The sequence below is a fragment of the Phyllobates terribilis genome, unplaced genomic scaffold (genome assembly GCF_046119375.1).
Source record: "Phyllobates terribilis strain yellow unplaced genomic scaffold, ASM4611937v1 Scaffold_5__5_contigs__length_657084704, whole genome shotgun sequence".
NCBI classification, from domain to species: domain Eukaryota; kingdom Metazoa; phylum Chordata; class Amphibia; order Anura; family Dendrobatidae; genus Phyllobates; species Phyllobates terribilis.
The window spans coordinates 363,682,573-363,704,461 of NW_027362765.1; the positions used below are offsets into that span (position 1 = coordinate 363,682,573).

At 44.9% G+C, this 21,889-nt stretch overlaps 1 protein-coding gene across 1 annotated transcript in view; it reads right to left on the bottom strand.

The window, feature by feature from the left end:
* Positions 1-21,889, bottom strand: part of SMC3 (structural maintenance of chromosomes 3) — a 44,811-nt gene that overhangs the window by 15,073 nt on the left and 7,849 nt on the right. The window contains exons 2-24 of the mRNA XM_073684739.1: positions 21,289-21,364; positions 20,822-20,860; positions 20,245-20,312; positions 19,789-19,860; positions 19,621-19,700; positions 18,892-18,970; positions 18,652-18,769; positions 18,398-18,573; positions 18,177-18,257; positions 17,770-17,934; positions 17,525-17,646; positions 13,249-13,462; positions 9,316-9,419; positions 8,619-8,718; positions 8,195-8,355; positions 7,910-8,051; positions 6,142-6,292; positions 5,381-5,533; positions 4,676-4,827; positions 4,412-4,570; positions 4,165-4,272; positions 3,972-4,080; positions 810-1,057 (exon numbers count right to left, since the gene is read on the bottom strand). Of these exons, the coding sequence (XP_073540840.1) occupies positions 810-1,057; positions 3,972-4,080; positions 4,165-4,272; positions 4,412-4,570; positions 4,676-4,827; positions 5,381-5,533; positions 6,142-6,292; positions 7,910-8,051; positions 8,195-8,355; positions 8,619-8,718; positions 9,316-9,419; positions 13,249-13,462; positions 17,525-17,646; positions 17,770-17,934; positions 18,177-18,257; positions 18,398-18,573; positions 18,652-18,769; positions 18,892-18,970; positions 19,621-19,700; positions 19,789-19,860; positions 20,245-20,312; positions 20,822-20,860; positions 21,289-21,364 (2,877 nt within the window). The remainder of the gene's footprint in view (positions 1-809; positions 1,058-3,971; positions 4,081-4,164; positions 4,273-4,411; positions 4,571-4,675; positions 4,828-5,380; positions 5,534-6,141; positions 6,293-7,909; positions 8,052-8,194; positions 8,356-8,618; positions 8,719-9,315; positions 9,420-13,248; positions 13,463-17,524; positions 17,647-17,769; positions 17,935-18,176; positions 18,258-18,397; positions 18,574-18,651; positions 18,770-18,891; positions 18,971-19,620; positions 19,701-19,788; positions 19,861-20,244; positions 20,313-20,821; positions 20,861-21,288; positions 21,365-21,889) is intronic.

Genomic DNA, 21,889 nt, shown 5'->3' on the forward strand with positions numbered 1-21,889 from the left:
GAACCGCACAGACGCACCGCAGCCCGTAGAACCGCACAGACGCACGTGGCACCGCAGCCCGTAGAACCGCAGACGCACGTGGCACCGCAGCCCGTAGAACCGCAGACGCACGTGGCACCGCAGCCCGTAGAACCGCACAGACGCACCGCAGCCTGTAGAACCGCACAGAAGCACGTGGCACCGCAGCCCGTAGAACCGCACATGGCACCGCAGCCCGTAGAACCGCAGACGCACGTGGCACCACAGCCCGTAGAACCACAGACGCACGTGGCACCGCAGCCCGTAGAACCACACAGACGCACCGCAGCCCGTAGAACAGCACAGACGCACCGCAGCCCGTAGAACAGCACAGACGCACGTGGCACCGCAGCCCGTAGAACCGCAGACGCACGTGGCGCCGCAGCCCGTAGAGACGCACGTGGCACCGCAGCCCGTAGAACCGCACAGACGCACCGCAGCCCGTAGAACCGCACAGACGCACGTGGCACCGCAGCCCGTAGAACCACAGACGCACGTGGCACCGCAGCCCGTAGAAGCACACAGACGCACGTGGCACCGCAGCCCGTAGAACCGCACAGACGCACGTGGCACCGCAGCCCGTAGAACCGCACAGACGCACGTGGCACCGCAGCCCGTAGAACAGCACAGACGCACGTGGCACCGCAGCCCGTAGAACCACACAGACGCACGTGGCACCGCAGCCCGTAGAACCACACAGACGCACCGCAGCCCGTAGAACCGCACAGCAGCGTCTATCTGTACTTGTATTACCCCTCGCCGCTCCCAACGTCCAGCAGCTTCTGTGTTACCTGTTTTAAACTGAGGGTTTGATACTTCTCGAAGGCCTCCTGAGGCAGGGAGCCCAACTCTCGTATCTTCTTCATACATTCCTCTTTCTTCTTCAGGAGCATTCCTTGCCGGTTGGTCATTTTCTCAAGTTCCTTTGTGTCATGGTTGATGGCATCCACATGCTCCTTCTCCATGTTCTTCCACCGATCCATACTCTTCACAAGGTCTTTTATCTCAATTTCAGTTTTATCAATGGTAATATCAAGACCTAAACAAAGGCATCTCCATGAGAAATATGTACACAGCAGACATCACCCAAACAAGTCACCACCTACCCCTGAAAGCCAATTTATATACACCCCGCACTGATCCTGAGTTACATCCTGTGTTATACTCCAGAGCTGCACTCACTGTTCTGCTGGTGCAGTCACTGTGTACATACATTACATTACTGATCCTGAGTTATATCCTGTATTATACTCCAGAGCTGCACTCACTATTCTGCTGGTGCAGACACTGTGTACATACATTACATTACTGATCCTGAGTTACATCATGTATTCTACTCCAGAGCTGCATTCACTATTCTGCTGGTGCAGTCACTGTGTGCATACATTACATTACTGATCCTGAGTTACATCCTGTATTATACTCCAGAGCTGCACTCACTATTCTGCTGGTGCAGTCACTGTGTACATACATTACATTACTGATCCTGAGTTACCTCCTGTATTATACCGCAGAGCTGCACTCATTATTCTGCTGGTGCAGTCACTGTGTACATACATTACATTACTGATCCTGAGTTACCTCCTGTATTATACCGCAGAGCTGCACTCATTATTCTGCTGGTGCAGTCACTGTGTACATACAGTGGTGTCAAAGTGTTGGCCCCTCTCCTGATTTCTTATTTTTTGCATGTTTGTCACTTAAATGTTTCAGATCACAAAACAAATGTAATATTAGATAAAGATAACACAAGTAACCACAAAACGCAGTTTTTAAATGAAGGTCTTTATGGAGGGAAAAAGAAATCCAAACCTACAGGGCCCTGTGTGAAAAAGTGATTGTCCCCTAAACCTAATTGGTTGGGCCCTTAGCAGCAAGAACTGCAATCAAGCGTTTGTGATAACTGGCGATGAGTCTTTACAATGCTCTGAAGGAATTTTGGCCACTTATCTTTGCAAAATTGTTGTAATTCAGCCACATTAGAGGGTTTCCGAGCATGAACCGCCTTTTTAAGGTCATGACACAGCATCTCAATCGGAATAAGGTCAGGACTCTGACTAGACCACTCCAAAGTCTTAATTTTGTTTTCCTTAAGCCATTCAGAGGTGGATTTGCTGGTGTCTTTTGGATCATTGTCCTGCTGCATAACCCAAGTGCGCTTCAGCTTGAGGTCACGAACAGATGGCCGGACATTCTCCTTCAGGATTTTTTGATAGCAGAATTCATGGTTCCATTTAGAGAAGCAAGTCTTCCAGGTCCTGAAGCAGCAAAACAGCCACCACCGTATTTTACTGTTGGCATGATGTTCCTGTTACTACTACGCAAGATGTAATGGGACCTTCCGAAAAGTTCAACTTTTGTCTTCTCAGTCCATAGAGTATTCTCCCAAAAGCCTTGGCGATCATCAAGATGTTTTCTGGCGAAACTGAGACAAACCTTTATGTTCTTTTTGCTCAGCAGTGGTTTTCGCCTTGGATCTCTGTCATGCTGCCATTTTTGTCCAGTCTTTTTCTTATGGTGGAGTCATGAACACTGACCATAACTGAGGCAAGTGAGGTCCGCAGTTGTTTGGAGGTTGTTGTGGGGTCTTTTGTGACCTCTTGGATGAGTCGTCGCTGCGCTTTTGGGGTAATTTTGATCTGCTGGCCACTCCTGGGAAGGTTCACCACTGTTCTATGTTTTCACCATTTGTGGATAGTGGCTCTTACTGTGGTTTGCTGGAGTCCCAAAGCTTTAGAAATGGCTTCATAACCTTTTCCAGACTGATAGATCTCAACTACTTTCTCATTTGTTCCAGAATTTCTTTGGATCGCAGCATGATGTCTAGCTTCTGAGGATCTTTTGGTCTACTTCACTTTGTCAGGCAGGTCCTATTTAAGCGATTTCTTGATTGAGAACAGGTTTGGCAGTAATCAGACCTGTGTGTGGCTGGAGAAATTGAACTCAGCTTCCCAAAGATGTGATAAACCACAGTTAATTTATGTTTTAAGGGGGAGGGGCAATCACTTTTTCACACAGGGCCCTGTAGGTTTGGATTTCTTTTTCCCTTAATAATAAAAACCTTCATTTAAAAACTGCATTCTGTGTTTACTTGTGTCATCTTTATCTAAAATTTTAATTTGTTTTGTGATTTGAAAGATTTAAGTGTGAAAAACATGCAAAAGAATAAGAAATCAGGAAGGGGGAAAACACTTTTTCACACCACTGTACATTACATTACTTATCCTGTACTGATCTTGAGTTACATCCTGTATTTTACTCCAGAGCTGCACTCACTATTCTGCTGGTCAGACATCATGTAAACTATATTGAAGGAGGCAGTTAGTTGCTCTTACACCAGATGAATGTACGGAGCTTGGTGAAATGACAAAAACTACATGAAATAAAAATTGCCAGGACTAGTTATTTACAAACACGCAGGGCAGCACACACATAAGGGGGACTAAAGTATGCAGAACTGTGATTGCAGCTCTGGACCCCAGTCTAAGAAGTAGATAAATAAATGTTATCTATCTAAAAAGTAACTCAATTTTACAATTCATACAGTATTTTTCAGGGGATATTTAAAGGTATTTTTAAAGGTTATTTTTTTAATCTCTACTTCCGCTCCATTCAGACGGAGCCCCTCTGAAGATCTCCGAGGGTCCCAGTTTTTGGACCCTCAGAGATTTGTACGTTATCTTCTACCATAACAGTAGAGGACAGCGTAAAATTTTGGTAAAACTCCTCTAAAAGCAATTAACCATTTTAAAGACCCTGAACAATCAATATTCCCTTTCGGTGGCCCGTGACTGGTAACATTTACCATTATCCTGATATTGCCCTGCTGCGATTACACTACAATCTCTCCTGACCGATGCGGCAGATACAGTACGAGGGGGCGACACCAAATCTACCAATGACTGATGTAGAAAGAGGGAGTACCCCCGACAATTCAGAAAGCTTGTACTCACCATCTGACCGCGCTAATGTATCCTTCACCCGTTTGTTAATGGCCTCCAGCTCGGACGTTGTCGCTGTGAGAACCGTCCCTCCTTCAGTTTCCCTTAACTCATTCAGTTCCTGCGATATAGGGACAATATTCGTAACTCGCCACATAAATCAGTGCAAACTGTGTCATGTAGACTGCGTCCAGCGGGGACTCACCTGCTCCACCTGATCCAACCGCTTGCGCAGATTCTCGTTCAGGTATGTCTCCACGCGGGTGATTGTCCCTTCCAGTTTGATTCTCTCGTTCAGAAGTTGTCGGTTTTCCTTCGAAAATTATTATAACATTTTAGGAGATCTCGAGAGCGACTAATCAATGCAATACCTCCAATATTCAATTCATTTTTTTTTGCAATGATGACAAATTAATTAATTAATTAATGGCATATCCATAACCTGAACATACTTGCTGCAGCTGTCGAATCTCGTCGTTCAGAGCGTCCACCCTCTTCTGGTCATCCAGGCTGAGCTGAGACAATAAGTCTGTTCCCAGCTCGGCTTTCAGTGACTCCCGGGTCGACTCCATTGCGTGTAAACTGGCCTCCAGGCTCTGTAAACTGCGTTGCTGTGAGAAATAATGAAGTGGAGAATAGTGAACACAATGCTGATTTACCAGTGACCGATCCAGTATACGACACGCTGAGCTCAGGATCTCTGGGGACAGTCTTACCTTTGGCATGAATGTTTTCTCTGACTGAAGTCGTTTCTCCTTCAGCATCTTCATCTCTGACAAGATACTGTCCCTGGAAGCTTTAAATTTTCTTTGTTGGGTTTCGATCTGTTGCATCTGGTTCATCAGCTGGTCGATTTCATTATTAATCCCTACACGGCGCTAAGGAACGGTCTTATACATCACGGAGGATTCAGAAGATAATTATCAGAACTAGATACCAGAGGATAAAAACACAATAAATGTGCCCGACACCTTCAGCGTCAACCCTCCCTGTGCGACTTACTAGGATTCTGGACCCCGGATAGTAATTGTGATCTTCTAGGCAGAAACAGAAAAATGCAAAGGACACGTGTGACAACATCACAGCACCTTGTATGAAGTCCTGCACATTTTTCTGTTTTGGGGAGAAAACAGCCAATTCAACTTGCTACAGACAAGATAAGAAATAATAATGAAATATTGCTTATGAGACCTACAGTAAGAAGTGATTTAAACAAGTTATAGTGTTGCTCATAGTAATACTAAGTGGCACCAGGAAAATTCAGGCCAGCCTGCGACTATCTGGCTGCTGTAAGGGATACTGAATGTTTGCAGGCTCTAGCTTTTATCCTAATCTAATCTAACAATATCCCTTCACAAAAACATCACAATCTCAGATTTTCTGTTCGTTTGGTCAGATTTTTTGCAGTTATAAAAGGATATTCTCAATGTTCCTCCTCAGGTTCTCGTTCAATTTTGCCTCCAGAGCGTGCAGCTCGTCCTCTACCTTCCGGACATCTTTCTGCAGTTCCAGTCTTGATTTCCTCGTGTCATAGTAACCACCGGTCAGGGCACCCCGATGGCTGACCTGATCCCCTGATAGGAAAGAAAAATTCATTTATAAAAGCAAAAGAAATTACCTGGATGCCAGAAACATAAGACCAGCATGACCCGGCCACAAACAGAAGCTTATCACTGGCCGGAGATGCTCCTCATAAATACGCACATGGAAGCATTTGTGTATATGTTACGGGGGTGACGGGGAAATTCCCACGTGTTGTAAATGCTGTCGTCCATACACAGCAGATAGTCAGCCGGACCCACCACGCAGCTTCTGCCTTTGTCAATCTGATAATGAAGCCTCTACATGGAGCGATTGCTACTTGAGTAGCATTCAACCAACACAGAAAAACCCAGTGTGAACAGACTGCTTATTAAGAAGCTTCATCACGCTGATTACAGTCTTTAGATGAAGGATACTGCTGATGGGATCTTTTCATGTTCTCACCAGCAGCTGCTGTATAAAAAGCAAAAATCTGATCACCTAATCCTATCCAGCTTTGCTAGGAATTCCTATTTATATAGGATTGCCTCCAAGAACAAATTAAATCTATGAGGTTACAACTGAAAATGCTAAAGTGCTGTACGGACAGGAGCCCGGCAAGAGGGCGCAGCCCGGGCACCAAGTATGAGAACGCACCTACCTTCCAGAGTGATGCAATCCATGGTGAATGCCCGGGCCAGCTGGGTGGACACCTCCATGCTCCGACATATAAGAGTCTTTCCAAAAACGTGCTTGAAAGCTTTATCAAACCGATGGTTGTACCTTAACTTGCTAATCATTGGAATAGCATCCTATAAAAAACAAAAAGACAACGTATCAAACTGTACAGTAAAGAAACCATTTTGCAATCATACCGGTACATCAAAATGTTCATAGCCGATATTTTCCATATGTTCAGTGCCCAGCAGTTAAAGGGTTATTCCCCAAAAATTTACCATAAGTTATGCCCTTGTTTATGGGATAATGGATAACTTGACGATTGCTGGGATTTCATCCGCTGGGACCCCGAGTCATCCCGAGTGAATTTTTATTCACCACTTAAATACTAAAAAGTACAAGTTTGGGGGTCGCTGTAATCATTCTGGCCCGAAGAATCAGGTTTCCAGGATATCTTTACTGCACAATTAACGTCGTAAAAAAGTAACACAAATGCGGAATTGTGTTTTAAGTAGCAATTCAATGCACTTGTAATTTTCATGTCTTCCAGTACATTATATGGTAAAATGAATGATTTGGCCAAAATTACAACTCGACCTCATAGGACCACAAAATATAAAAGCTAAGGATTTTCGAAGAAGGTGGGACGATTGGGGGAAAGAAAGAGCAAAAACTGCCCGGTCATGAATGAGTTAACTTACATTTAAAATGATTTTCTACCCCCATATTAATAAAAAATAATAAAAGGGAGGAAAAAAAAAATATGAAAACCCCACTATAGATAGATATTTTATACTCACCCTGATGCTCTGGGTTTTATTCTGCTGCACAGGTCTCCGTGCTTCATCTGCTGGCCTAGACGGGCATGTGACCACTGCAGCCAATCACTATCCGCAGCAGTGACCAACAAGTCACTACATGCCAGAACATGATGTACAAAGACCATTTTCTGCACATCCAGTTCTGGTCATGCGGACATGATACGGCAACAATGACAAATTATTCCCCAGAGATGAAACGCCCGTCGTGGTCAGAAGAGGAAGCACAGGGACCGACGGGAGACCTAAGCCACATTAACAGAGGAGAGTATTGGAATTTTTTTTTTTTTTCCCTCATGTTCAGAAATTGAAAACCATGTAAATCCACCAGGCTTAGATTTGTATAGCCGGACAGCTGTGTAACCCATAGACATGAGCAAATCGATTCACAAGACCCTGGGTCCACGGCCGCCTTGATGGGAGCGCTGCGAATCTCCTCCTACCTGCTGGCATCTCCAGATCCACTTTTCATTAGCGAGCCAATCAAATGAGGAGCTGTGCCAGATCCCATCCAGCTGCCATGGAATAAAGGTGTGGAGGCATTGACCAGGGTCCTACAAATCGATTCACTCATCTCTAGTAAAGCAGTATACAATGTACGATCACTCCTCAGTGTATATTACAGGACAAAGCTTCTCAATGCTTTTTTTTTTCCTCTGGTGCCGCTGCAGACAGGCCATTGTCATGGTCCTCGCCAACTTTTGGTGGAAGTCATGCCAAAATTGAAATATTTTTCTGAATATACCTTTGGCTCATGAACTACCTATCACACTAGGACGAGTGATGCAGGATGTGCAGCTCATAACCGCTCTTGTAAACACGGCCCGACCCTCACTGGTTAGGCCAGGGTCAGGGTTTAGGTAGCACCGATAGCTCGGCAGCACACAAGCAGAGGAGACATCTAGACCCTTTTATTAGTAGAACACGTCTTACATTAGTCTCGGGATATGCTGTATCTCTCACATCCAGTTTGTTCAGAGGAAGGAAAGTTACTTCTCCAGGAAGGTTCATCTTATTAAACTCCATCAAGATCTTGGTGCTGACTTCATCCGATTCCACGATATGATAGAAGAGCCTGTGGAGAGCAGACAGGAGATTATTACGTATTGCAGGGACACAATGTGAAATAATTGAAAGCTTTTTTTTCCCCCCTAATCCGTTCTCAGTATACAGATGAAGATAGTGACGTAATACACAGTATGATTTGTGAGATGTTACCTATTTCCGGCAGTGACCTCCACACAAGTGTAGAAAGCCGGCTCGCAGTCAAAGTTATTCATGACAATGCCGTGATAGCCGTTAATGACGTGCTGGTTGATGCCTTTCCTTCTGAAGTGCTCGAGTACCTTATTAATGCTGTCGATGCCATTTAATATGGCCTGTAAGACACAGAAACGTGACCATCAGAACAGGAAGCCAGAAGATACTCTAGTATACATACAATTATTTTTTTATTAAAATTCAGTCATCGTATAATAACCCCAATCCTGTTCTCCTGATCTCAATGTCGATCACCAGGAAGGGATTTTGTGATCTATATTTGCTCTAGTAGTACTGCAGGTGATTGCATACTGTAGCCATAATATGGATCCTATAATGAGACCATGCGATGGTGCTATAATACCAGTTTACGGGCTCTCACCTTTCCTGTTGCGGCGCGAAGTAGTTGCTGTTTTTTTTCCAGATCCTCTCGCTTAGCAGCTAGCGCCTGTTGCTCAGCATTTTCTTCTCGCCACAAGTAACTGGAAGAAATAAAAAAAACTGCATCAGACCCCAATCCTCCACCTCAACATTAAAGGGGATGTCATGTCATAACACATTGGTGATCTATTCACAGTATAAGTCATCAACCACACATCGGTGGGGTTCAGCACATAGCAACAACACAGATCACTTTCTATTTGCTCAGGGGCAAATTAATGTTTTAATAACACTTCGAAACGATCAGCACTGCGCGGCTGCATTCAATGGGTAGTAGCCACTGCCGGGTACAGCAGAACGGCGAACATGCAAGAGAATACGACGAGACAGGTCATCAATTTATGGTGACCGGAGAACCCTTTTAAGATATGGTCGATAACACAATAATGATAGCACATAGGCATTCTGCAGAGCTGACGAATTTCAGGTAAAAAAAAATTCTTACTTTACAATAACTGCAATCACAAAAAGGCAACCAAAAACTAATAATAAAAAAAAAAAAAAAAGATGTTGAGATATAACCTACACTTTGTATTTGCACAACCCAGAGATTAATAGTAAGAGACAAACACTTTCTGCTGAATATACAGAACATGTGAAACGAATAGACATGATTACTCCAGCTCTGGGGTCCTTACTTTCTCTCACTCTGTAACTCGTCCTTCTTGTTTTTCACTTCATAATACTTCTTATCAAGTTCTTCCACTCGAGCTTTTACTTCATTAAGATCTTGATCCAATTTCTAAAAATCAAAAACAATCACGAACGTGAATGCATATGTGATTACGCGCCTCATTTCTATCTGTGTGCCAGGGACCTTAATATTGTAGTGGAGCAGGAATATGCATAAGAAGTTTATAATTTATATAAATCCACTGTTGCTGGGACCAGGGCCGGCTCCAGGTTTTTCTGGGCCCCGGGCGAAAGAGTCTCAGTGGGCCCCTTTAACACATACCACGATTCATGATGCAGAGATACCACAGAGAAATATATATATATATAGTACAATGCAAAGATTTCACTTCATGAGTGGTATCTATTGTAAATTCCACAATAGCTCAGAAACCGGTGAATCGCTCCACACAGAATAGTGGCCCCCATATAAGGCTCCATACGGAATACTGGCCCCCATATAACGCTTCATACGGAATACTGGCCCCCATATGGAATACTTGCCCCCATATAAGACCCCATACGGAATACTGGCCCCCATATAAGACCCCATACAGAATACTGGCCCCCATATAAGGCCCCATACGGAATACTGGCCCCCATATAAGGCCCCATACGGAATACTGGCCCCCATATAAGACCCCATACGGAATACTGGCCCCCATATAAGACCCCATACGGAATACTGGCCCCCATATAAGACCCCATACGGAATACTGGCCCCCATATAAGACCCCATACGGAATACTGGCCCCCATATAAGGCATACTGACCCCCATATAAGGCTCCATGCGGAATACTGACCCCCATATAAGGCTCCATGCGGAATACTGACCCCCATATAAGGCTCCATGCGGAATACTGACCCCCATATAAGGCTCCATGCGGAATACTGACCCGGATATAAGGCCCCATACGGAATACTGGCCCCCATATGGAATACTGGCCCCTATATAAGGCCCCATATGGAATACTGGCCCCTATATAAGGCTCCATATGGAATACTGGCCCCCATATAAGGCTCCATAAGGAATACTGGCCCCCATATAAGGCTCCATAAGGAATACTGGCCCCCATATAAGGCTCCATACGGAATACTGGCCCCCATATAAGGCTCCATACGGAATACTGGCCCCCATATAAGGCTCCATACGGAATACTGGCCCCCATATGGAATACTGGCCCCCATATAAGGCTCCATACGGAATACTGGCTTCCATATAAGGCTCCATACGGAATACTGGCCCCCATATAAGGCTCCATACAGAATACTGGCCCCCATATAACGCTCCATACAGGATACCGGTCCCCATATAATGCTGCATGCAGGCTGTTACCCCCCACATAATGCCCCATACAGGCTGTCCCCCCCTTATAATGCTCCATGCAGGCTGTTACCCCCCACATAATGCCCCATACAGGCCCCTCCCTTTTAATGCTCCATGCAGGCTGTTACCCCCCACATAATGCCCCATACAGGCTGTCCCCCCCCCACATAATGCCCCATACAGGCCCCCCCTTTTAATGCTCCATGCAGGCTGTTACCCCCCACATAATGCCCCATACAGGCCCCTCCCTTTTAATGCTCCATGCAGGCTGTTACCCCCCACATAATGCCCCATACAGGCTGCCCCCCCCCTTATAATGCTCCATGCAGGCTGTTCCCCCCCCACATAATGCCCCATACAGGCCCCCCCTTTTAATGCTCCATGCAGGCTGTTACCCCCCACATAATGCCCCATACAGGCTGCCCCCCCTCTTTATAATGCCCCATGCAGGCTGTCACCCCTCCTCTTTATAATGCTCCATGCAGGCTGTCACCCCTCCTCTTTATACTGCCCCATGCAGGCTGTCACCCCTCCTCTTTATAATGCCCCATGCAGGATGTCCCCCCCTCTCTTTATAATGCCCCGTGCAGGCTGTTCCCCACCTTATAATGCCCCATGCAGGCTGTCACCCCTCCTCATTATAATGCCCCAAGCAGGAATCCCCCCCTCTTTATAATGCCCCATGCAGGCTGTTCCCCACCTTATAATGCCCCATGCAGGCTGTCACCCCTCCTCTTTATACTGCCCCATGCAGGCTGTCACCCCTCCTCTTTATAATGCCCCATGCAGGATGTCCCCCCCTCTCTTTATAATGCCCCGTGCAGGCTGTTCCCCACCTTATAATGCCCCATGCAGGCTTGTCCCCACCTTATAATGCCCCATGCAGGCTGTCACCCCTCCTCATTATAATGCCCCAAGCAGGAATCCCCCCCTCTTTATAATGCCCCATGCAGGCTGTTCCCCACCTTATAATGCCCCATGCAGGCTGTCACCCCTCCTCTTTATAATGCCCCATGCAGGATGCCCCCCCTCTCTTTATAATGCCCTGTGCAGGCTGTTCCCCACCTTATAATGCCCCATGCAGGCTGGTCCCCACCTTATAATGCCCCATGCAGGCTGTGACCCCTCCTCATTATAATGCCCCAAGCAGGAATCCCCCCCCTCTTTATAATGCCCCGTGCAGGCTGTTCCCCACCTTATAATGCCCCATGCAGGCTGGTCCCCACCTTATAATGCCCCATGCAGGCTGTCACCCCTCCTCATTATAATGCCCCACGCAGGAATCCCCCCCTCTTTATAATGCCCCATGCAGGCTGTTCCCCACCTTATAATGCCCCATGCAGGCTGTCACCCCTCCTCTTTATACTGCCCCATGCAGGCTGTCACCCCTCCTCTTTATAATGCCCCATGCAGGCTGTCACCCCTCCTCTTTATAATGCCCCATGCAGGCTGTCACCCCTCCTCTTTATACTGCCCCATGCAGGCTGTCACCCCTCCTCTTTATAATGCCCCATGCAGGATGTCCCCCCCTCTCTTTATAATGCCCCGTGCAGGCTGTTCCCCACCTTATAATGCCCCATGCAGGCTTGTCCCCACCTTATAATGCCCCATGCAGGCTGTCACCCCTCCTCATTATAATGCCCCAAGCAGGAATCCCCCCCTCTTTATAATGCCCCATGCAGGCTGTTCCCCACCTTATAATGCCCCATGCAGGCTGTCACCCCTCCTCTTTATAATGCCCCATGCAGGATGCCCCCCCTCTCTTTATAATGCCCTGTGCAGGCTGTTCCCCACCTTATAATGCCCCATGCAGGCTGGTCCCCACCTTATAATGCCCCATGCAGGCTGTCACCCCTCCTCATTATAATGCCCCAAGCAGGAATCCCCCCCCTCTTTATAATGCCCCATACAGGCTGTTCCCCACCTTATAATGCCCCATGCAGGCTGTCACCCCTCCTCATTATAATGCCCCAAGCAGGAATCCCCCCCTCTTTATAATGCCCCATGCAGGCTGTTCCCCACCTTATAATGCCCCATGCAGGCTGTCACCCCTCCTCTTTATAATGCCCCATGCCTCCATACATTAAAAAAAAACAAAAAACAAATACTCACCTCCCTTCTCCTCACCTGCTACCTGCTGCCCGCCGCTCGCCTCCGAACTCCAGAGTTGTCGGCGTCTTCCCGCTCAGCGCTCCCTGTGACGGCTCAGGGGAGGGCGCGGTGTAAATACGTCACCGCGCCCTCTGACCTGAGACGTCACAGGGAGCGCAGAGCAGGAAGACAGCTGATCTGCGGAGGCACGGGGAGAGGTAAGTATCGGGCTGCCGGGGCCCTGAGCAAGCGGCGGAGAAGGGCGGGCGCTGACACCGCTCTCCTCTGCCCATAGCCCAGCGGGGTGCGCGACCGCCAGTGGGCCCCTCTGCCTGCTCAGGGCCCCGGCATTTGCCCGGGTGCTGACGCCGGCCCTGGCTGGGACTTGTAGTGTAACATCACACGCTCCTGACATGCGCCTTTTAACGCTCCCTATTATTTCTTTAGTATAAATTCAGGTATTAAAAAAAGTTTACGTACAGTGTACTGCTCGAGATTTTTCTCCTTATTCGCCTCAGTGTCTTCCAGATCTTTGTGTATGGCAGCAATCTGCCTTTTCTTGTCATTTATGGCCTGGTCTAGTGACTTCAGTTCCTTTTTAATCCACTTGTCTCTTTCTTCTTTAGATGTAAATTGGCTGCCACGGCCTTGCTTGGCATACAGATCCGTTCTCTCCTGGGTGGCTTGTGCTAATCTAAAAATGGGAATACATTTTTTTTTTTACTTAATAAGCAAAAATGTCAGAAAACAGGGTGGATAAAAATCAATGTTTTTTTTAAAAAAATCAAAAAAATCAGATTTTTTTGATTTAAATCGGATTTTTTTCAATAAACTGCTTTTTGAGGAAAATATTTTACCATCCAAAGGTTCTTCCATCATGAGATAAAGCGGAGTTGTTTAACTCAGTAGAATAAAGGCTGTATATGTGTAACATTCACAATGCCATGCTCTTCCAGAGGTTTCTGTAGGATTAGTGGGCAGTTTCTCTCCTATATTATCACAGATGCTCGCTTTACTTACGCAGTTCTCAAAACTGAATTTGACTCCGCAGAGGTCCCAGCCTCTTCTTCACGGCAAAAATGTTACAACATGAACAGAGTTGAGAAAAAGACCTTAATCCTATTGTTCTACAAACCTATGAATACAGAATCAACCCCTTCAGTGCCAAGTCCAAGAAGTTAGACAATATGTTTCTGATTGTTTGGAGTGGAATAGATCTGCACAACACAAGAAGAATGTGAATCTAAGTGTGAGGAGGAGGAAGGGCAAGCAGACAAGAAAGTGAAACTTTGAGCACAATACTGCAGCATAGCCACAGACAGACAAGTCTGGATCTGTTTGTGTGTACGATCTGAGGTTTATTACATTCTTTCCTTATAATGGCAGCAGGCCGTAAAAGAGACCCAGTTTGGGAATATTTTAATGAAGCTCCTTCGCCTATCGGTAAGGCAGGCATGCGTGCAAAATGCAAACGATGCAAGAAAGAGATGCAAGGCCTGGTGGCGCGAATGAGGCAACATCATGAGAAGTGCGGTGATGAAGATGACCAAAGAAACACTTCTGAACAGGCAGGATCTGTTGGTAAACATTTTTATTGAATCCTATTTCTAAAGACTGAACTGTCATGTGTGAGAAAAATTATATTTCTTATTATTACTGCATGTTACTGTCATTTGGTACAGTTATGAAGAAAAACAAATATTCCTTTTGGGGCAGGGGCAGTGATGTGTTGTGTACAATAAGCAGAAATTGTATAAACAATAAAATAACAGCATTGACTTTTTTTGTTTACGGGAATTCATGGATTCTGGAAACTATCCACCTCCAAGATCACCATCATCCTGTTCTACAGTTTCAGAGTTATCCATCCAGGATAGTGCTTCATTAGCAGCAGCATCATCATCATCAGACACCCACAGCCACATATCACCATCACCCAAAAGGAAGAAAAAACCTTTACCTCCTGGAACCACCAGAGATAGGTTTGTGATAAGAACTAGCAGATTAGAAAAAGAGTTGATTGCATAAATAAACTGGGCAATTTTTTCATCAATGAACTCTTCTTTCCGTCTGACTGAGAACCCACATTTCATTAATATGGTTCAGTCACTGAGACCAGGATACAGTCCACCCAGCAGAGCTGATGTTGCAGGGAAACTGCTGGATCAAGTGTATGACAGAGAAATGGAGCAATGTGCAACAGCTCTGGAGGGTAAAATTGTTAACCTAAGTATTGATGGGTGGAGTAATGTCCACAATGATCCTATTGTATGTGCTTGTATAACAACAGAAGAAGGTAAAGTCTTCCTTGCACAAACAACTGATACGTCAGGAAATGCACACACAGCAGAATACTTACAAGAAGTGGCAGTAAAAGCTATAACAACATGTGAACAAAAATTCAAATGTCTAGTACGCAGTTTGGTCACTGACAATGCTGCAAACGTATCCAAGATGAGAAGAAATTTAGAAGAGCAGGGAGGGAATACAAAGCTGCTAATAACATATGGTTGCAGTGCTCATTTGCTGCACCTCTTAGCCAAAGACTTAAGTGTTCCAGAAATAAAGGCTAATGTTGTTGAAATTGCTAAATACTTCCGTAATAATCATTTTGCTGCAGCAGCTCTGAAAAGGATGGGTGGAACCAAGCTAACGCTCCCACAAGATGTTAGATGGAACTCTGTGGTGGACTGTTTTGAGCAGTATATCAAAAACTGGCCTATTCTGATGACACTTTGTGAAGAAAATCGAGATAAAATAGATGGCACTGTCACGGCCAAAATCCTCAACATTGGGCTTAAGAGAAATGTTGAACATATGCTGAGCTTCCTGAAACCCATCTCTCAAGCTTTAAACAAAATACAGAAAAATAGCTGTTTTATTGCGGATGCTGTTGAAATTTGGAAGGAACTGAGTGAACACTTAAAAACAGAACTACACATGGACAGAATTAAATTACAAGCAGTAAACAAACGAATGGGACAAGCACTGACACCAGCTCATTTTTTGGCAAATATTGTCAATATCCAATATCAGGGTCAAAACCTAAGTGCTGAGGAAGAGGAGTTAGCTATGACATGGGTATCCAGCAATCATCCATCTTTAATGCCAACTATAATAAACTTCAGAGCTAAGGGGGAACCATTCAAGAAATATATGTTTGCTGAAGATATTTTAAGGAAGGTCACACCAGTAAACTGGTGGAAGTCACTTAAGCGCTTGGATTTAGAGACTGTTCAAGTAATGATTTCACTTTTAACAGCAGTAGCTTCTTTTGCAGGCATTGAAAGAATATTCTCTTCCTTTGGACTCATTCATTCTAAATTGAGAAATCGGTTGGGACCCAATAAAGCAGGAAAGCTTGTTTTTCTTTTCCAGATTATGAATAGGAACAAAGAAGAAGATGATGATGATGAAGATGACAACGAGTGAGCTACAGAGGACAGCAGGGACAGTAGTATTTAAGTTTTTCATGTGTCGGCTGGGCTGACAGTCTAAGTTTCTTAAAATATATATATATTTTGTTTAGCCAAATTGGTTAACAAACATGGATGTTTGTTTAAGCAAATAACTTATGCTGTAATGTTGTTATTGTTTCAGTTGAATAAATCTATTTAAATTGTTATTAAGGTCAGGATTATTTTTCTCCTTCCTAAGTACAACAGAACAGTGGTGTCCAAATATGAATGATTAACCCATTAAACTGGGGAGAAAAAAGTAATATAAAAAGTGATTCTAAAAATCTTCATCTACTTGCATGTTAAAGTAGCAAGAACTAGTTTAGGTAGAAACTTTGATTTAAATCACTGATTTAAATCAAGCCTTACTGACTAGTGATTTAAATCATGATTTAAATCGTGATTTAAATCAGTTAGATTTAAATCAAATCCACCCTGCGAAAATAAAACACAGCTGACAAAAGATGTATCAAACTGATAAAAAGCACGAACAACTGAATCACATCACAGGCAAATAGAAATCGTGCAATTTAGACTTTCTACTTTGATATCGGTAACAGAGTTCTATGTAATTATTGTGCTCTTCAGTAATTAAAGGGCATGACCGCGTGACCTGTCACATGACCGCTGACGTCATGGAAGGTCCTTTTACATTACCGGTACCCGCCACGGAGCCAGCAGCGACGCCGGGAGCAGAGCGGGTGCCATCAGAAGGTGAGTATAAGGTTATTTTTTATTTTAAATTCTTTTTTTAATTACAGGTACTATGGTACACGGGTCTGGAGGAGTCTCCTCTTCTCCAGACCCGGGTACGATCCGCTCATTAATCGCATAACTACAAGTAGTCATGCGGATCTTATGCGATCCAATGCAAGTCAATGGTGGCGAAATTGCAGTAGAATTGGTCTTGCTGCGGGTTTTACCGCAATGCGAATTCGCAGCGGAAATTTCCGCATGATGTGCACAGCACATGCGGATTTGCATTGCAGTAAATGGCAGACCTATTACAAGCGATTTCAATGCGTTTTCGCAGCGAAAATACGCCGCAAAAAAGCATTAAAATTGCTTCGTGTGCACATAGCCTTATATGGCAGCATCATAGACCCCAACCTTTACCCAATCAGATAGGGCTCTACAGCCCCCATTTGCTCTATGGATGGGGAACATTTTAAATCTTGGGAATCTGCATCACCAAATTGCTTTTCCATTCAATAATGTATATGGATATTACGGCCGAGATCTGCAGGGACGTTCCAGGCCTTGGCATGTTCAGCTTTACTGCCCCCATTCATACACACCTTGCAATGCCACTTTCTTCTTTCTGTTTAACACTGGAGAACTTGGGTTCGGTCTCCGCCAGCTCTTTCTGTTTTTCCTCAATCTTCTCCAGTAATTTCAGCCTTTCTTTCAAAAGACGTTTCTTAAATGGAGAAAAAGTTCATGTTAGTCAATGTCCCATTAGTTCATGAGCCCCTGCGCAGTCGCCCTGAAGGGACCGCATTGGCGGACAAGGCCACTGCCCCCTTGTTTGCTGCAGACTTACCCTCTGCTCGCTGTTGCCCGCCAGTTCATCCTGCAAGTCCTTGGCTTTCAGCTCCAGTTTGGTCCTTTGCTTTATCTGCTCTTGTCTTTCGGTGCTCAGCTGCTCCTTCTCTTCTTTCATTGCAGAGATCTTTGATTTTAATTCTCGCACTTGACGTTCAATATCCTATAGAAAGGAGGCAAAAAAAAACATAACATGAGTTCTGTGCATTTCATGGACAGTTCATGTACATCTTTTACTTTTTGTTACCCCTGTGGCAGTAATATTGAGCAAAGCTTGGAGTGAGTGCTCGGGAACAGCCATCAGTCCGTCAATCAATGAGGAGGATCTTACGGGGATGGTGGAGGTGAGGGAATATTGAATCACACCAAATATCAGCAATGACAGAACTGGTTAGTGCTGCTCACCTCCATTTTATCTCTGGCATCCTGTTGGGCATCTCTCAGCTGTCTTGATTTTTCACCACTTGTCTCTCTTTTTGATGAAAGCTAAAAAAAAACAAAAAAAAAACAATGTTAGTTGCTCCCAACAAATGAAGATTTGGGTATGCACCTCAAGGAGTCTTGTTTCCCCTAAAATTGGATCCCAGATTCCATGGATTTCAGACATGGGCAGGGTGGCCACTTGCCTCATCCAGCTTGGCGCGGGTCTCGTTCAGCTCCTGGTTGTAGATGGTGTACTCCAGGGCTCTCCGCATCTTATCCCACTTCTGGTACTGCGCCAGCTCCTCCTTCTCCTCCTCCAGAGTGTGCAGCCGCTCCTCAATGTACTTCAGCAGCTCGTTAATCTTCTCTCGTTTACCCTCTGAAAGGAACCAGAACATGTAACGGGGCAGCAGTCACCATCCACAGAGATGAGACCGGGCAGAGAAACATCACCAACCGGTTTCCTTCATTAGGGAGATACTTTCTTCCTTCCGCTCATCGTATACCCTGGTCCCGGCCACTTCACGGAGCAGTTTCAACCTTTGGGAATCTGGGGCAGTGGCCATTTGGTTAATCTATGAGTGCAAATGTAAGATTTATAAAACATAAAATTAACGTCAGTGTATTTTCAGACGTAGCAATAATGCACAATTTATGCTTTGTACGTGTTATACGTCGTTATATAGACCGACCGTACCTTGCCCTGTTTTACGATGTAATATGGATTGCTGCGAGAAAATCCAGCACTTTCCAGCAGATTCATAACATCATTCTTACTAGAAAAACAAATTATAAATAAAATATATAAATTATATCAGGTCTCTAAAAAGTTCCTGTCATTATTCACAAGCTCGGAATTGTATAATCTTTGCTTCTGGTCTTCCTTATCCTCATATACTGAAAGCATGATCGCCCCGAGATGAGAGGACAGATGCCTGAGGGCTGCAAGCATTCCCACAGACTTTGTTTATACATTAAAGAGGTTTTCCAAAATCAGGAGAAATTGAGTAAATGAAGAAAATTATATATATATATATATATATATATATATATATATATATATATATATATATATATATATATATATATATATATATATATATATATATATATATATATATATATAGAAGTGTACGGCACAAGGCCAACAAGGAAAACAAAGATCGGCAAGGACCACCATAGCGGCAACTGATCTATCAGGAGAGCGTGAGTTCTGTTGTCATTTTATACCATTTTATCCACTTGGAAACCTCTTTACTTACAATGAGGGTGTCTTTCAATATAAAGTAACGTTAGGGTGCACATCCAGGTATATAAAGCAGCAGCCCGCACAATAATCGCTTTTCTATTTTACTTAGCAGCGGGGACATAACATGGCTGCTCTCTAGGTCTACGACTTCAGGTGCGATTCGCCGTCAACACTTACGTCACCATTTTCTTGTCTAGGAAATACTGATCCTTTTTGGCCCCAATAACTCTTCGGAGGGAAACCTCCTCCTTATCAATCTAGTAAAAGATAAAATGTAATTAATGAAAGAACTCCACCCTGGGAGAGCGGTAGATGGAGCATACCTATACATGTGTAATATCTCACCGGCAGACGGTTGTCAGAGTTGTCAAATATGATTTCCACAAAGGCAGAGATGACTCGGGGGCCCGTTCCCTCCTGAAAGACGAAAGAGAAATGTGTTCTTCCCAAAAACCAGAATAAAAGGAATGGGGTTGTTACGTAGCAGAAGTTATGTGACGAAGTCTGCCGCACCTCCCGTCACTCAACTCCTTGGAAGTAAACTGCAGCCTGGACTGGCTGATAACAGAGAACAATAGGTACATTTGAAATTCAAAGTAAATTATCAATCTGGCATGCCAAATTTCGGACTGATCCGTTATTTCTACCGGAGATAAGACACGTCTGGCAGTGACTCTCTCAAAGGGAAAATGATTGCCCGGCTGAACGAGCTCTCCTGTGTACGCGAGTCGGCCGACAGCCGTCTGATGTGTAAACTCAGCCTCGCAGGTCAATACAGTAAGAGAAATCAGATTTACTCACGTGTAGGAGAGCCAGACGCTGCTCCGGGCGCAGGTGACTGAACTCATCACTGAGTACAAACTGAATGGCTGTAAGACAAGAAAGCAGGTCAGTAACACAACCAGAGCCGACCCCGGTCACACGAGGACACAGCGCCGACTGCAAACTGTAACTGGTGCCGATCACAACTCTGGACTGAGAGCTCAGTGGTCTGGAAGCATGGTGAGTGATGAATGGAAATGTATTTCCATAGTAAACAGGTTAACATTTTGTTAATATATATATATATATTTTTTTTCAGGTGTAAAATATTTCACTCCCACTCAGATTATTAGAAATCTGCCTTAACATCTCCCTTGGATATCACCCGACATTTGTTAAACCCCGCAGCCACGTCACATGACAGTGGGTCTGGCAATCATGTGATCGTGAATAGTGAGAGAACAGGATGCAGTCAATAAGGGGTTAATACTATTCAGTGTGCCAAACAGTAATATACCTGATGATCGATCATCTCTGCATCCATGAAATCTCCATTTACAGCAAGTATCCCTAAACATAAACCTGCACAGCGAACTACAGGAGCGGCAGAACTCACCGTAGAAAAAGTTACTTTTTCCGGATCCATTTCTTCCCACTGAAATAAAAGAATAATCAGATCAGACATTAGTTACTGCACAGCAGCGGAGAGGGGTCCGAACATCGTACGGTATGGCGGGCCGGCGCGCCTCTGATCCAGCCATGACTTTTTGCCGTGTTCGGACCTATCGAATGATTTCTGCCCAGAGATGAGCAGCGACTGCCGCTTGGTTATCATTTATGGCCCCGTTTACATGGGTGGACCGAGCAGTATGGCCCCCGGTGTCGTTCTGTTCCCATACAGCAAGCTTGTTCCTGGCAGCACATTGCTCCGTGTATCAGGGGAGGTGCTGCTTTCAACGATGACTTTATGGCCAATGTGAAAGACCCAATCAGCCAACTAACAAGCATTTTTTCTGTTGGTTACGGTACCGAGCGTACTTCCAGATTCTCAGCCCTTGTGAATGGCTCTTTACAATGACTTACCAATCACGTTGTGCTTCGAACTAAAAGGGTCCACGATGGTCTGATCTCTGTAGCTGCGGAAGCCCTGGATGATCACCTGGGAGAAGAAAACAGATAATCGCTTATCAATAAGCACTGTCACAAACACCGTCCCCCCTCAGACCCCTCTAAGGTGGAAAGTCTGGGACCCCTGGAAATCTGCAGCATAAACTGACGTCACAGACGGACGAGCCGCACTGCAGCTCAATATAAGATGCCGATGTTGTACAGAGTGGATGAGATTTGATAAAGTCTCGTCCACAAAGGAGCGACTGTAACGAGCTGCCGATCTGCTGCCTGGAAACTCCAGAGGGAGAATCCGCAGCGCTCCCTCTCAGCGAGGACTCAATTTTAGGCTATGGTCGTACGAAAACGGACATTGTCACGTTAGCTACGTCAGAAAAAAATACCGCTCTGTGCACTCATCAGCAAAGTTCTTGTCTGTTAAACATATTGTGATTTTTCCCCTCATATGCTCTGTGAAAAGCATCGACCAGAGCACTTTCCACATGCGTCTCATCGCACTCGCCTTGGCTTTTTACCTATTTTGTTACATTACAACCTGGGTTTAAATATTTTTGGA